The following is a 16,713-nucleotide window of genomic DNA, read 5'->3' on the forward strand; positions in this document are numbered from 1 at the left end:
TGAAAACAAGTTAATATATGTAAGTAGACCTCCATAACTAACATATATGTGACCATGAAAACAAGTTAATATATGTAAGTAGACCTCCATAACTAACATATATGTGACCATGAAAACAAGTTAATATATGTAAGTAGACCTCCATAACTAACATATATGTGACCATGAAAACAAGTTAATATATGTAAGTAGACCTCCATAACTAACATATATGTGACCATGAAAACAAGTTAATATATGTAAGTAGACCTCCATAACTAACATATATGTGACCATGAAAACAAGTTAATATATGTAAGTAGACCTCCATAACTAACATATACGTGACCATGAAAACAAGTTAATATATGTAAGTAGACCTCCATAACTAACATATACGTGACCATGAAAACAAGTTAATATATGTAAGTAGACCTCCATAACTAACATATATGTGTGACCATGAAAACAAGTTAATATATGTAAGTAGACCTCCATAACTAACATATACGTGACCGTGAAAACAAGTTAATATATGTAAGTAGACCTCCATAACTAACATATACGTGACCATGAAGACAAGTTAATATATGTAAGTAGACCTCCATAACTAACATATATATGTGACCATGAAAACAAGTTAATATATGTAAGTAGACCTGCATAACTAACATATACGTGACCATGAAAACAAGTTAATATATGTAAGTAGACCTCCATAACTAACATATACGTGACCATGAAAACAAGTTAATATATGTAAGTAGACCTCCATAACTCACATATACGTGACCATGAAAACAAGTTAATATATGTAAGTAGACCTCCATAACTAACATATATGTGACCATGAAAACAAGTTAATATATGTAAGTAGACCTCCATAACTAACATATATGTGACCATGAAAACAAGTTAATATATGTAAGTAGACCTCCATAACTAACATATACGTGACCATGAAAACAAGTTAATATATGTAAGTAGACCTCCATAACTCACATATATGTGACCATGAAAACAAGTTAATATATGTAAGTAGACCTCCATAACTAACATATATGTGACCATGAAAACAAGTTAATATATGTAAGTAGACCTCCATAACTAACATATATGTGACCATGAAAACAAGTTAATATATGTAAGTAGACCTCCATAACTCGAATATATGTGACCATGAAAACAAGTTAATATATGTAAGTAGACCTCCATAACTCACATATATGTGACCATGAAAACAAGTTAATATATGTAAGTAGACCTCCATAACTCACATATATGTGACCATGAAAACAAGTTAATATATGTAAGTAGACCTCCATAACTAACATATATGTGACCATGAAAACAAGTTAATATATGTAAGTAGACCTCCATAACTAACATATATGTGACCATGAAAACAAGTTAATATATGTAAGTAGACCTCCATAACAAACATATATGTGACCATGAAAACAAGTTAATATATGTAAGTAGACCTCCATAACTCACATATATGTGACCATGAAAACAAGTTAATATATGTAAGTAGACCTCCATAACTCACATATATGTGACCATGAAAACAAGTTAATATATGTAAGTAGACCTCCATAACTAACATATATGTGACCATGAAAACAAGTTAATATATGTAAGTAGACCTCCATAACTCACATATACGTGACCATGAAAATAAGTTAATATATGTAAGTAGACCTCCATAACTAACATATACGTGACCATGAAAACAAGTTAATATATGTAAGTAGACCTCCATAACTAACATATATGTGCGATACCAGCATTCGATGTCACCTTTAATGTTTGTGTCCACCTTGTGTTAGTGAGTATGTACGACTATGCTGCTGCCTGTCTTGGCCAGGACATTCTTGATTTTTTAATCACAATGAGTCTTTTCCTGGTTAAATCAAGGTGAAATAAACATTAAAATAAAAATGTTCGACCACTTTATCCTCCACACAAGGATCCTGCACAGCACTGGTACCAATCCCAGCTGACATAGAGCGAAAGACACGGCACACCCTGGACAAGTCGATAATGTCCAATTTGCCTAATCCCCAAACTTGCATGTTTTTAGACTGTGGGAGGAAACCGGACAACCCGGAGAAAACCCACACACATTCAAACTTCAATTATACCACTACATGCTAGAAAATGAATTTGTTGTTGCACTTCATTGATGAAAACAAAGACAGACTCAGACCTGGTGTTTTGTGAACGTGTGCACCAGGGTGCTGTTGATGTAGTTGATGGAGATGAAGAGAACCACAGTGATCACGTTCTTGATGATGGCCGCCTGTAAAGGGTCCCGGACGACGAGCGTCGTTGCATTTCTGCCCGCATTTGAAAAGTTCATAAGTCTGTCGAGTGGCTTCTTCACACTGTCACACCAGAGGCCCCTGATGATAACATTTAGAGAATACAAGAACAAGAGTAAACAAGAACAGCATGACAATTTTTCTCATTCATCATGAATAAGACAATCATTAATCATACAAATACTTTTATAATTTGATGAGTTGGTCTTTATGACAAAATGATGCAAATAATGTTTAAATGTAATTCAGACCGTGAACACGAGTTCTTCTTAAGACAATAAAGCAAATATTATTTCAAAAGCATTCAGCAGCATCAGACTTTACACAGCTCATGTCCACATGCTGTTACATAACTAACTTGGGTTTTTAAGCTCCTACTGCACAGTTTTAAACGTGATATTTACTTTGAAATGCAATATTTTTTAGGCAAGGGAAAAAAGGCTTCCTTTTTTCTGGGTTCCATCTGCCTTTACTATTAACTATTAGTTTGTAATTGCAGAGATATACTGTATTTAGTTTGCGAAGGTCATTTTCGAGCAGGAACCCCAATAAGAGGGTAAGGGAAGAGGAGGTTGAAACACAATATGTTTACAAATGTGATAGAGAATAATCTAAAAAGTGGCTTATTAATCAATGATATTAGTGATCATTTACCTTTTTTTTTTACCATCAGTTTATAATTGTAATTATAAGGACAACAGAGATCAGAGTAACATTGTGTATCAAAGAATTAGAACAGAGAAGACGCTAAACATTTTCAAAATGAACTATTAAAGCAAGAGGAAAATGAACTTAATGAAGCATATGAGACATTTTTCAAGATATTTAAAACATATGATAAAAAAAACTGTCCAGTAATAAAATATCAGAGAACAAAATTATACAGAAACCCCATGGATGACTAAATTGTAAGTATTCACGTTACAGAGCTCAATATTTCTTGTGTCAAATCAGATTGAGTGATGATTAAAGCATGGCCACGCTAATAAAATGGTAAAATGTCGAGTTTCAAGTGAATAAAAACCTTCAGTGGTGCAACAGTGCATTCACAATCTTCTGAATAAATAACAGCAGTTGTGTATAAAATGATAAATAAAATTATGTTTGCGTTTCAATATTAAAATAAAAATGTTCGACCACTTTATCCTCCACACAAGGATCCTACACAGCACTGGTACCAATCCCAGCTGACATAGAGCGAAAGACACGGCACACCCTGGACAAGTCGATAATGTCCAATTTGCCTAATCCCCAAATTTGCATGTTTTTAGACTGTGGGAGGAAACCGGAGAACCCGGAGAAAACCCACACACATTCAAACTTCAATTATACCACTACATGCTAGAAAATGAATTTGTTGTTGCACTTCATTGATGGAAACAAAGACAATAATGTCATTACTTATTGCTGTTTTTTTATATCCCAGCAGAAAAACATTTGTGATGGCTCTGCTGCTTCACATGTCCCAGTGAGCAAACATACATGAGAATATTAATCTAACATGTTAGTGAGGAATAGTATGACAATGCTATCATATTCTAAAGTCACAATCTGCTACATGGTAGAATGAACTAAACAGAATCACACACACATAATATAATATATTTATAATTATAATCAAATAATCATAGGATTGTCTCCTCGTTGACAGAGGAAGAGCTGATACTTACCTTGTGGATCGCCACGTATGAAAAAATAATCTAAGTCTGACGTCTTTGACTGTGGGTAAGATTTATAGTAGTCATTGTAAATACCATGGGATTATGAATAACAATCTTTTCTCTTTTTTATCTGTGTGTGTATGTCCTTGAGAACATTTCAATGAAACATTTAGTTGAATATATGGCTGGGCAATATATTATTACATCTATTTAATATCTAAACCTAACATTAGATTTTTCAGCAGAATTTTAGGCTCAACAGAATGGGGCCCAAAAATTTAAATTGAATTGAGGATCCTGAAGTATATGTAGAATAGAATGATCAAAACACTGACCAGAAATACTTGGTTGACTATGTCTCTCTTCTCTCTGAGATAAGGATGTCTGAAAATGTTTGTTAGAAAGCAGAAAACTCTAGAATGAAAGAATTCCGAGGATTCTGTGGCTAGTGTGACAAATAAGTCTGGGAAGACTATCACTCATATCACTCCGATCACAGCGTACGTTTTCTTGACTGTACAGATCCTAGAGTGTCAGAGCGGGAAGCATATGGCGACGTAACACTCAAAGGCCATGACGGCGAGCGTTAGAGGATTGTTGATGCTTGCACACATACCCATAAGCAGCAGAACATTACAGAAGGAGACATTGAGAGTGAACACGATGTAACTCAGGACATGAAGGAGGGTGAACATGGTCAGGAGGATGATATCGTTGATCACCAGATGGATGAAAAGGATGTAGCGAGGGTTCATGTTGAAAACCTGTAATGAAGGACAGCAGCGTAGTGGTCAGGCTGTGCTAACAATACCCTCTGCTGGACAACTTTGAAGAGTGTGTGATGGTGATATTGGATGAACTTGGGCCACAAGGTTGGTGTAGTGGTTAGCACTCTTGCCTTTTAGAAAGAACACCTGGGTTTGAGCCCCAGTTGGAACACGGTTCTTGCTTCATGGAGTTTGTATGTTCTCCCCGTGTGTGTATAGGTTTTCTCCGGGTTCTCCAGCTTCCTCCCACAGTCCAAAAACATACAATATGGGGATTAGATAAATTGGTCACTCTAAATTGACCATAGGTGTGAATGTGAGAGTGAGTGGTTGTTGGTCTCTATGTGTGGCCCTGCAAAGGACTGGTGAACTGTCCAGGGTGTACAGGACTGTCCAGGGTGTACCCCGCCTATTGCCCCATGTCAGCTGAGATTGGGGCAGAACCACAGTGACCCTCCTGTGGAGGATAAAGCAGTAGAAAATGGATGGATGGATGGATTTTTAACTTGAACAGGGTTAGGGTCATGTCTCCATATTTCATGGAAACAGTTAGTTGGATATATGGCTTGGCAATATATTATTACATCTATATAAAATCTAATTTTTCTGCAGAATTTGACCCAAAGGCAGCATATATAGGCTAAAAAGAAGGGGTCCAAGAATCGACCCATGAGGGATCCCACATGTCATAGACAGTCAGTCATAACTTCCAATGGTCACAAAATAGAATAGAATATAATAGTCTTTATTGTTATTGTACTGTGTAAGTACAACAAAATTAAGTGTGCTCCCACAGACCTAGCATACACTATAAAATGACTCTGCTCCTCCAAGTAGGACCTAAACCACTCCAGGACTGTTCTGCTAGCCAGTGTCAATACAGTCAAACATTGTTTTGTCCATATTTAACATGACATTATTAACTTTCTTTGATGCAATTTTTGCTCTTTTGCTTGGGTCGAGCTAATGCCTACGCTAAGTTGTGAGTCAGCACATTAGTTCCTCACTTTCTTATCTATGGTGCTCCTCTTAGTTTGACTAAGAGGACCACATCATCTGCAATAAGCAGAGAAGAGATCATCCCACCAACAAACTCAACACCCTCTGTCCATAAATGTTATGAACAGAATCTGTGACAAAGGACAGCTTTGACGGAGTCCAACCCTCACTGGGAACAGATCCGACTTACTGCCGACTACGTGAACCAGACCACTCCTTCGGTAAAGTGACTGAATGGCAAGGGCCATTCAGCCTACATCCATTCATCACACATCCACCCCATACTCCTGGAGCACCCCCCAACAGGATGCCCCTGGGGACACGGTCATAAGCCTTCTACAGATCCACAAAATACATGTAAACATGTTAGGCAAACTCCCTTGTTCCCTCTAGCACCCTAGCAAGGGTGAAGAGCTGGTACACGGCCTAGAGCCTTATGATACCCAGGGCGAATCTCGTCCACCTCCAGGGCTCTGCCGCTGCCGAGGTGTTTAGCAGCCGAGTGTGAAGCGGTTGGGATGAGGATCAGCACCTCCAAGTCCGAGGCCATGGTTCTCAGCCGGATAAAGGGTGGATTGCCCACTCCGGGTAGGGGGAGAGGTCCTGCCTCAAGTAGAGGAGTTTAAGTATCTTATATGTTCACGATGTGAGGGAAGGATGGAGAAGGAGATCGACAGGTGGATCGGGCCGCTCAACCGGTATGAAAAGGGAGATAAGCTGAAAGGCGAAGCTCTTGGTTTAGGAGACATTTGCAAGAATACAAATCTGTAAAATTGATTCCTTCCTTTAATTTGTTCAAAGACAAAAAAGCAGTAAACTAAACACACAAAAGCACTACAATCACTGTCACAATGTTCCATTTTCAAAATACAGATGTGCTAGTATAGCAGGACCAACTAAAACATGACTTCACAAAGGATTTATTTTCTGTCTTTTGTGTTTTTTAGTGTCAGCACATGATGAACAGAACAGATAATTGTTCAGGTACTTTCTAAAAGTCTTGTCTCGCAGCCCGTATACAACTGGACTGATGAGTCGTGGAAGAACATGAATAAATATTGAGACGGCAAAGCGAATGGCCAGAACTCCTTTTGGGAACAACGATATCAGGCCGTCCAAGATTAAATTATAAACATAGGTGAGCATACACAGCAGCAGCTGGAAGCCGTGGAGGAGGACAGTGTTCCTCGCCTTCTTGGCGTCTGTAGCGGCTGCTTTTGCAGTGGTGAGGATCCTGAAGTATGTGTAGAATAGAATGATCCAAACACTGACCAGAAATACTTGGTTGCCTATGTCTCTTTTCTCTTTGAGATAAGGATGTCTGAAAATGTTAGTTGGGAGGCAAAAAATTCTGGAATGAAAGAATTCCATAGATTCTGTGGCCAAGGAGACAAATAAATCTGGGACGACGGAGAGTGAACTCAGCATCCATATCACTCCGATCACAGCGTATGTTTTCTTGACTGTACAGATCTGGGAGTGTCGGAGCGGGAAGCATATGGCGACATAACACTCTACGGCCATGACGGCGAGCGTCAGAGGATTGTTGATGCTTGCACACATAGCCATGAGCAACAGAACTATACATAGGGAGACATTCAGAGTGAACACGATGTAACTCAGGACTTGAACAAGGGTGAACAAGGTCAGGAGGATGATGTCATTGATCACCAGATGGATGTACAGGATGTAGCGAGGGTTCATGTTGAAAACCTGTAATGAAGGACAGAAGCGTAGTGGTCAGGCAATTACCCCTGTGTAAAGTCTTTGAAATGCAAAACACAAGACGGGTTTCTGCAGGCTTTTAACAAGATTGAGGCGTCAAATTTGAAGAATCAAGATGTTAATTTTATAATTTTTGTGAGGCGGATCTCCAGAGAATGCTACGGAGTGGCTAACGGGAGAAACACAGGACAGTATAGTCGTTCTCTGGATAATGTACAGACAAGGGCTTGATTAAATAATATCGATTTTCCAATTCATATCGATTTTTATTTGGACAATTCCATATTAATTCATACAATCCTTAGATTGGACTTTTAATATATTTAATTTCCTGTGTCCGGTGTGTAAATTTTGACTCTGTATCATGTCAACATGACTTGGTAGCTCCGATTAAACCAAAAGATTTGTTCATTACTTTGCCGTTTATGGTGTACAACCGGAAACACTTCTATGCATCACCTTTCAGATGCTTTTGGTGTCGGTTGATGTTATTCATCACTCTGGAGGACAGTTGCGTTTGTTTATTTTCTCCCCAAAACAACATAACATCCCTGTCTTCTTCGAATAAGCAAAGAGGGCATGGATACAGGCCAAGCTGCGCTCATAACCCCTCTGCTGGACAACATTACTTTAAAATGTGTGATGACGATTTAGGAATGAATTATCATCTACAACTGTACTGTCGGACAAATTGAATTTGACGTTGCACTGCATTGGCGTGGACATGGACACAAAGACGAGACAGACCTGGTGTTTCGTGAACGTGTGCACCAGGGTGCTGTTGATGTAGTTGATGGAGATGCAGAAAACCACAGTGATCACGTTCTTGATGATGGCCGTCTGTAAAGTGTCCCGGACGACGAGCGTCGTTACATTTCTGCCCGTGTTTGAAAAGTTCATCAGTCTGTGGAGAAACAAGAACATGCCGTGTACATCATTAGTAAGACAGGATATATTACAGCGATGTTGTTAGCCTTGTGTCTGATATTGTGATTACGTGGGATCACATTACCTATATTTAAACACCTATTAATTAAAGTTGTCAGATTTGAAATTGTGTTTATTTCTTTCAGATGCATTTTCTACACTTATATAACCATATCATAACCATATAAGATCAAACACGAGTTACATTGAAAACCTAGCAATATCACTGATATTATGACAAATGCAAATCCATGTTTGAAAATTCACTCATTTCAAATTTGATGAATTGGTTTTTATGACAAAATAAAGCAAATAATAATTAATTAATAATACAAAAAAGAGGCATACAATTAAGATTTATTTTTGTAGTTACATCATGGAATGTTGCAAATATAGATTATGTACCTTCGGATTTTTAAAAAAATCACCTACAGTTGAGCCGACTCTCTGGACTTCTGTGAGAAATTGTTCAAACATAACATTCAACCACTAAAACAAAAAAACAAAAAAACATTACAGAAACATAAGAAATGATTTTGAAAATTACTAATTCTATTCATTTAGGGCCACCAACAAACTCAACACCCTCTGTCCTTAAAAGTTATGGACAGAACCCAACCCTTACTGCCGACTACGTGAACCAGACCACTACTTCGGTAAAGGGACTGAATGTATATATATATGTATGTATATGTATATATGTATGTATGTATGTATATATATATATATATATATATATGTATATGTATATGTGGCTCTCACTTCAACTGTGATGAAGTGCCTTGAGAGACTGGTTCTGAGGCACATAAAATCCCTGTTGCCTCCCGGCCTCGATCAGCACCAATTCGCGTACAGAGCCAACAGGTCCACAGGGGGCGCCATCAACACAGCCCTCCACACAGTGTGTAAACACCTTGAACACTCTGGCAGTTACGCGAGGATGTTGTTTGTGGACTTCAGTTCTGCTTTCAACTCACTGCGCGGTCTGGGAATCGGCGAGCACACCTGCAGATGGATCAGAGACTTTCTCACTGATCGCCTGCAGTCAGTCAGGCTGGGGGACCACCAGTCCTCAATCCTGTCTGTGAGCACCGGGGCTCCCCAGGGCTGTGTGCTCAGTCCAATGCTGTACACCCTGTACACCCATGACTGCGCACCAATCCACAGCAGCAACGTCCTCGTGAAATTTGCGGATGACACTACTGTGGTGGGGCTGATTGAAAACGGTGACGAGACAGCCTACAGGGAGGAGGTCCGGAACCTCGCTGCCTGGTGCTCCCAAAGTCAGCACAGGGAACCATAGGAGTGCAGCTGTCCTCTCTGTCAGACATCTACGACACCAGGTGTCTGCGCAGAGCCACCAGCATCAACTGTGACAGCTCACACCCTGGGCACAGCCTGTTCTCACTGTTGCCCTCAGGAAAGAGGTACAGGTCCGTCCAAGCCCGTACCTCTATGTTTGCGAACACCTTTTATCCAAGTGCAATAAGAGTGCTTAATACTAAGTAACTCTTCCAAACTGTGCAATATTCTTACACCCCTAAAAAAAAATTCACACCCCTAAAAACTATGTTGATAAAAGAGGTGAAAAAAGAGGGATAGATGCAGATGAAGGACAAACTCAGCCCTTGGCCTCAGCGGAGCGAGGAAGCGGCAGTAAGGAGGTTAGGCTAGTTCAGTGGGAGCGGGAGTTCTCCTGGCTGAGGAGGGCGGATAGAAAAATGTTGTGCGACAAAATAAAGATTCCCATTGGAGAATCTGAGCATAATTTCTGACCTGGACACCGTACTCAATGCATCTCGCTATCCGTGTAGTGCTGACAGCGTGTTAAAGAGCTATGGACAGGAGGCTTTGGAGCGCGTCTGTGACCGGTGCAGCTGATCCACTGGTGCAGAAGGAGCGCATGTTGCGGGATTTCCTACCACGCGCAACTACGCGCAAGCAGGCACGCGATTTAAGTCCATGTGGACCAGGAGGAAGGTGTGAGACTGTGCGTTTAGGCCACAGGTTAACTGTTCATATTCCACTGCAATATGAACAATGCAATTGAATATGTCATTATTATCATTTAAAGTGACCGGTAAAAATTGATTATGACGGGATTTTTATGACCCTGTCAGTCAAAATGACAGACAACGAAAAAGTCTAGCGCAACCTCTGATATACACATAATATATATAAATATATACATACATAATATAATATAATATAACATAATATGTATAATCTGTAAATAGGGTGAGAACATTTTGTTTTGCTGGCTTATAAATCTTTTAATTTGTAACGTAACAAATGAAAAGAAATTTTTAAAAAAACAGGACAAAACAAAGTTATATTCATCACAAGCAAAAGATTCTGTTACATACGAAATGTTAACTCAAGTCTGAGTCTTCCTTGACTTGATGAAGCTGAATGAATGAGTTAACTTCTGTATTTTACACAAACCAGGAACAGTTTGGATTGAATGCAAACCATTGTTTGTCAGATATTCTTCTACTACAAAACTTTCTTGCCAATATTTTTCTTTTCATGTTACAGAGCTTAATATTTTCCAGACTACTTGTGTCAATAACATTATTAGACGTTTAAAACATGGCCACACTAATAAAATGACAAAATGTCCAATTTAAAGTGAATTACAATGAAATAAATCATTAAAAAAATCCAAATATTCAATGATGCAACAGTGTATAGCATCCACAATCTCCTGAATAAATAAGCAGATGATTATAAAATGACAATTTATTTATCAATGTTTACTTTGAGAATGTCATCACTTTACATGTGAGAATAAACTGAACAGAATCAAACACACTAGAAATAATGTAATCATCATCATAATCATTATTTTGTCTCCTCGTTGACAAAGAAAGAACTCGTACTTACCTTGTTGATAGTCGTGTGAGATAAACAAATCTAAGTCTGACATCTTTGACTGTGTGAGGTTTATAGGGGTCACTGTAAATGTCATGGGATTATGAACAATAATCTGTGTGTCTGTTCTAAACAATACCTTGAGGAAATCTCTCCATATTTCATAGAAACATTTAGGTGGACATAGGGCTGGACAATATATTGAGATTATGTACTGTAGTATCTGTGGTGGCTTTTACTTGTTTTAAAGGCTGTTGCATTGATAATTGTATTGTATTATATTGAATAAATTAGTGAAATGCACTAAATATTACATTAATTATATAATTGATTAAAATTGAAAGTCTAATTATTTGTCTTATAGCAGAACAGCCTAAAAATATTATAAGCCCCAGTTTTTCTCCTTAACTTTCAATGCTGATGGTCCACCTGGTCCCCTGTATTTAGGATAACATTAAAATAACAAATGGCAGGGTCAACCATTTTGTTATGTTTGCATTTTGTTGCACTTTAATCCCACATGGGAAACTTGTTTTGAATCATTTTTTTAGTCATTTGTAATTTGCTTTTAAGGAGAAAATCGAGTTAAGACATATCACTCAGCCCTAGTTGGACATAAGGACAAACTGATTAGCTTTAGCTCAACACAACATCAGGTCAGCAACTATTTGGCAGATGTAATGTAATGTAGTATGTTTGTCTAAGTGTACACATGCTAATAAAATAAAAACTATTTGGTTTTCATTGCCCAAGAATCTGCCTTTTTATCTTAAGGCTACTTAAAGCGAAGGCCTCGCTTTTTAGGGGGCTGCCATCTTGTGCTGCCATGTGCAAGCCAACCAGGCTTGTATTCTCCTTATTTAGCACTAGCATTAGCGCCAGAGGGCTAGTCAGTGTTTGTGTTCTTCAGAGTCCATATCTCACACGAGTAAAATTAGTTGAATTGAAAATTAGATTTATTAACGGTGAAGACTTCACAATTGAATTTTCGTATTGCAAAATCTACATAACATTGTGTTTTTATACTTTTTCAATATACTAATAAAAAGAAAAACAATAAGACTTCATTAATATTTCATCACTGATTTGAGTTTTGTTACAATCTAATTAAAATTATAATGTCATACATTGGCTGCATACTGTCAAAATATGCAATTCCAAAAAAGGATGAGTTACAGATGAGGATTAGGGCCACGTGGGACTTTTGTTTTCTCAGAATACTGACATTTATCACAGAATTCTGGCTTTAAAGTTAAATGTAAAAAAAAATTCAGAATTCAGAATTTTGATTTTTTTTTTCCCCATTGAATCTCTGAATTCCAACTTTATTCCATAATTCTGATCTCAGAACTCTGAACTTTTTTATTTTTGTTTAAAAAGAATATTTACGTGTGGTACTAATCCTCGAGAGCTTTAAATAACTACTTGTTGCAATTATTATTATTATTTTTCGCTGTGTGATTGAAGTACATTCACACTGAAAGGTCAGAATACATTTTATTCTCAGTGCCATTAACAACTGTAAGCACTCTGTTCAAAATCAGGCTGTTGATTTCAGGACAGAGACCCACATTTGGCCTTGGTCCAGGGTGTGACACTCGCTATCACTGAGCACAGCAGATACTTTTTCAAGTGCTGTCTAAAGGTCTTGTCTCGCAGCCCGTACACAATGGGACTGATTAACCTGGGTAGAATCTGGATGAAGATGTAACAAACGAAGATGACGTTTATGTAATGTTTAGGGAACAAATATATCAGTGCCTTCATTATCGTATGGTAGATATACGTGAGCATACACATCATTAGCTGAAAGCCATGAAGCAAGATTGTGTTCCTGGCCTTCTTTGCATTTCCGTCCTCTGATTTAGCCTTTTTAGCTGCTTGAGCAACAAAGAAGATCTTGAAGTAAGTGAAAAAGACAGTCAGCCAAACCCCAATTAGGTAAATAATGAAGGAAATGTCCCTTTTTTGTAAGCTTATAGGGTGGCGGAACAAATTGTCCCTCTCACAAAAAATTGAGGCATAAATATACCGCTCAGGCTCCGTTGCCACATTAAGAAACACGTCTGGCAGAGTCGAGATGGCGCTCATGGCCCAAATCCAGCTGATCAGAATGTACGTTCTCCTGATGGTGCACAGCTCGGCGTGTCGCAGCGGCAGACAAATGGCAATGTAGCACTCCACTGCCATGATGGCCAGATTCAGAGGGGTGTTGAGGGTGGTGAAGGAGGCGAAAGTAATGAAGAGGCAACACAAGGACGTTTGGATTCGGTAGATGACGTAGCTCAAGACGAACAGGCAGATGGTCACAGTGAGTTGGATCATGTCGTTCAGGACCAGGTGGATGAATAAGACATAACGAGGATTTGTGTAAAATATCTGGATGCAAAGAGGGGGGGGGGAAATTCAGTCAATTCAAACATCTAATCTTGTATTTTTCTATTCATAACTAAGGTTTTTTTTACAATAGCAGTATAGAATTAATAGTTAATACCGATTACATTACACAATTCTCGACTAAACTTCATCATACACTGTCCATAAAGTCTTCTGCTGTGTTTCCATCATGGCCGTACATGATGGTATCATTGGTATCATAAGCACCGGTTCTGGTGACATCACTGACAAAAACACAGCGACAGAAATGATGGCGGAGGATTCTGACCTGGTGTTTCCTGAAGGTGTGAATCAGTGTCCCATTGATGTAGTTGATGGTGAGACCAAGAGCCAGAATGAACACGTTTTTGGCAACAGCTGTGCTCGAAGGGTCCCGATAAGTCAGACTCGACATGTTATAACTGTGCACGGAGGAATTCATGGAGGCCATTGTCAGGATCATACCCGCCTCTGTTACAGGGAAAACAAACAAAAAAAAAAAACATATTTAGCACGTTTAATATTTTTTTTATTTCATTTGGCAACATCAAGCGTTCAAAATTTCAAAGACAAATTTGCACCAAAATCTTCTCGATTTACAAAAGTACAATAAGATAAATAATAATAATAATAATAATAATAATAATAATAATAATAATAGCAATAAAACAGTAAAACATGAGTGAATTAAAATAATCTAAACCTGCACAATAAAACCAAATTGTCTTGAGTTATTGTGAATTTCACAACATTTCATTCTTCATTCATGTTTCTATGTTTTGAAGCAGTGTGTATTTTCACATTGAGTTTACTCACATTTTTCAGGCAGCAGGTGAACGTTAGAAAGTTGAAATTATTTTTACAGTGTAGTCATCCACAAACCAAAATGATTAAGTTTTAATGATTTCTTTGTTCACATGAAGCAAAGAAACCAGAAAATATTCACAGAAATCTTGTATTAATTATTAAAGAATAATATAATAACTCCTCAAACTGATAGAATTGATCATTAGAATAGTTGCCAATTATATTGTTCTACGATCAGTAATCGAATTATCACTGCAGCCCGACAATAATTATATATTTGCCACAAGAATTGTGCCAATAGAATATGATAAAAGCTAAAGGAATTTGAATGATGTGAACAACGTAAACATTGTTCACATCATGAACATTGTTAAAAAAATATATATGTATATATGTATATATCCATTAAAAAACATAATCATCTTTGCACAACGATTACATGTTTCTCCAAACTGACACCATGTTTCACTTTAACACAAGCAGTGCTTCGACAAATGTATTTAAAAATCAGAGGGAAAAAAGAAGGTTCATGTTCATGAAAAAGAATGTCACTCATATTATTCATATTATTCATTCATCATTCATATTATTATTATTATTATAACAATATTTATAACAATAATAATAATAATAAGAGATAATGAAGCAATTTTCTTTACAAAATAAGTGATTAACATCATGATAAAACAGTTATTAATGATTGCAGTATTGTAATAAATGAAATGCAGCAGTAGACCAGTAAAAAAATCACCTTTACCTCAGACTGTGCACATGTGTGTGGGTGTCTTCGTCACCCGACATGAAATAAGTCTGAAAGCAGATCAGCGGATTTATATTTAGTGCGTATATTGAGTGCTACATGACATCATGCCGTGAGTGATTGAGGGAGTGAATCTGGTTTATTGACAAGGGGATGCACAATATTATCAGCACGATATCAGTAAATTAGTAATAAGTGAAGCGTCTGCTAAATGACATGTAATGTAATGTAATGTAATGTAATGTAAATTAAAATGCTTTATCGTATATTAGCAAACATGCCAATATCCCCTGATATGACTAATGAGTGAAACAGTAGACTGAATAGGCTGCGACCTCCTTGACTTCTATGATAGCGCCCTCCACAGCCATTGTTTATTACATTACATATCATTTAGCAGACGCTTTTATCCAAAGCGACTTACAATAAGTGCATTTAAACATTTGGGTACATTTGGGTTTACGTTTATTCATTTTGCACAATGAAGACAGAAGATGCTAAATGACCTCTGCAGTTAGATGCAGGGAAAAATATAAATGTATCCCTCGGGTATTTGTTTCCTCACTCAATTGGTGTTATGAATTGTAAAACCAATTGTTAAACCAAGGTATCACAGTAAAGTATTCAAGATTTTATCTCACAATCATCTTGACCAAAATAACTGCGATTCCTGATATAATTGCGATAACTGATAGAGTTATTGTGTATTGTGGGAGGGGAGGGCATGAAAAAGTGGCCTCAAGTTATCGTACGCTAGTGTATTTAGCCTCTAGATGAACTCCGACACTGCAGACGGTGACGCTGTGAACAATCTGAAAAGCTCCAAGTCGAATCAGTATTTATGTGACTATAAGATCAGTCACTTTTTTTTAATGCGGCCACTGTGTTGTGCCACTGGGATGAAGTAGCTTTTCTTTTCTTCAGTGGGAATTAGGTGGATACTGCTCTGCTGCATCGTAAGAGTATGTCCTCTAGTACCCAAAATTAGCAACAATGGGAAGATTTAATTGTTTTTGCCAACTACAGAATCTCTGAGACAAAGGCTCCAATCACAAATGGATTTTTACCCCTGGCGCTAGAGGCGGGTTTAATGTGATGACAACAGAAAAGCGACGCCTACCAGCTTTTGTATGTATCCAACATGGCGGCCACTGAAGTGCCACCGTTAGATGCCAGTACTAGATAGCTAACAACTACAACAAGCACGTTAGTTGGCGCGTTTTCTGCATACGTCTTCCTGATCCTTGGTCTGACTGGTTGGAGGTCTATCCTCTTGCGTACATTTGATCTACGTCCTTTGGTCACGCCTCTTGGAAGTGGGAGGTGACTCCACCCTTTTCAGACTGCTAAAAAACAAAACATGACCAAGTTTTCTTGGCCAGATCTTATCTGAGATGGATTGACAGACGGTTTGTTCTGTGGTCAGACGAGTCCACGTTTGAGCTTATTTTTGGGGAAAATCGGATTCTACGAGCCATAGATGAAAAGTGCCATTCATTCAGCATGTGTGA

The 16,713-nt window shown here is 37.9% G+C and overlaps 2 protein-coding genes and 1 pseudogene across 2 annotated transcripts; all 3 read right to left on the bottom strand.

Annotated features, from left to right (window-relative positions):
• Positions 1 to 4,245: 4,245 nt before the first annotated feature.
• Positions 4,246 to 6,283, bottom strand: LOC131460520 (putative gustatory receptor clone PTE38; annotated as a pseudogene).
• An 81-nt stretch (positions 6,284 to 6,364) lies between these two features.
• LOC131460521 (odorant receptor 131-2-like) lies at positions 6,365 to 7,446 on the bottom strand. The gene is made up of 2 exons (XM_058631111.1): positions 6,690 to 7,446; positions 6,365 to 6,423 (listed from the first exon to the last, which is right to left on the bottom strand). Exons 1-2 carry the CDS (start codon positions 7,435 to 7,437, stop codon positions 6,365 to 6,367), a joined length of 807 nt encoding a protein of 268 aa, XP_058487094.1. The 5' UTR covers positions 7,438 to 7,446.
• A 5,367-nt stretch (positions 7,447 to 12,813) lies between these two features.
• Positions 12,814 to 14,098, bottom strand: LOC131460522 (odorant receptor 131-2-like). Its single transcript, XM_058631112.1, has 2 exons — positions 13,925 to 14,098; positions 12,814 to 13,638 (listed from the first exon to the last, which is right to left on the bottom strand). The coding sequence occupies exons 1-2, from the start codon at positions 14,096 to 14,098 to the stop codon at positions 12,814 to 12,816; spliced, it is 999 nt and encodes a 332-aa protein (XP_058487095.1).
• Positions 14,099 to 16,713: the final 2,615 nt, after the last annotated feature.

The sequence above is a fragment of the Solea solea genome, chromosome 6 (genome assembly GCF_958295425.1).
Source record: "Solea solea chromosome 6, fSolSol10.1, whole genome shotgun sequence".
Taxonomy (NCBI): Eukaryota; Metazoa; Chordata; class Actinopteri; order Pleuronectiformes; family Soleidae; genus Solea; species Solea solea.

What these genes read in the sequence shown, in the direction of transcription:
- LOC131460521 (XM_058631111.1), bottom strand. Translation starts at nt 7,437, where the DNA reads ATGAACCCTCGCTACATCCTGTACATCCATCTGGTGATCAATGACATC. An exon ending in TTATCTGTTCTGTTCATCAT is followed by an intron (nt 6,424 to 6,689) that starts GTGCTGACACTA and finishes ATACCGGTTGAG; the next exon opens with CGGCCCGATCCACCTGTCGA.
- LOC131460522 (XM_058631112.1), bottom strand. Translation starts at nt 14,098, where the DNA reads ATGATCCTGACAATGGCCTCCATGAATTCCTCCGTGCACAGTTATAAC. An exon ending in ACACCTTCAGGAAACACCAG is followed by an intron (nt 13,639 to 13,924) that starts GTCAGAATCCTC and finishes CTTTGCATCCAG; the next exon opens with ATATTTTACACAAATCCTCG.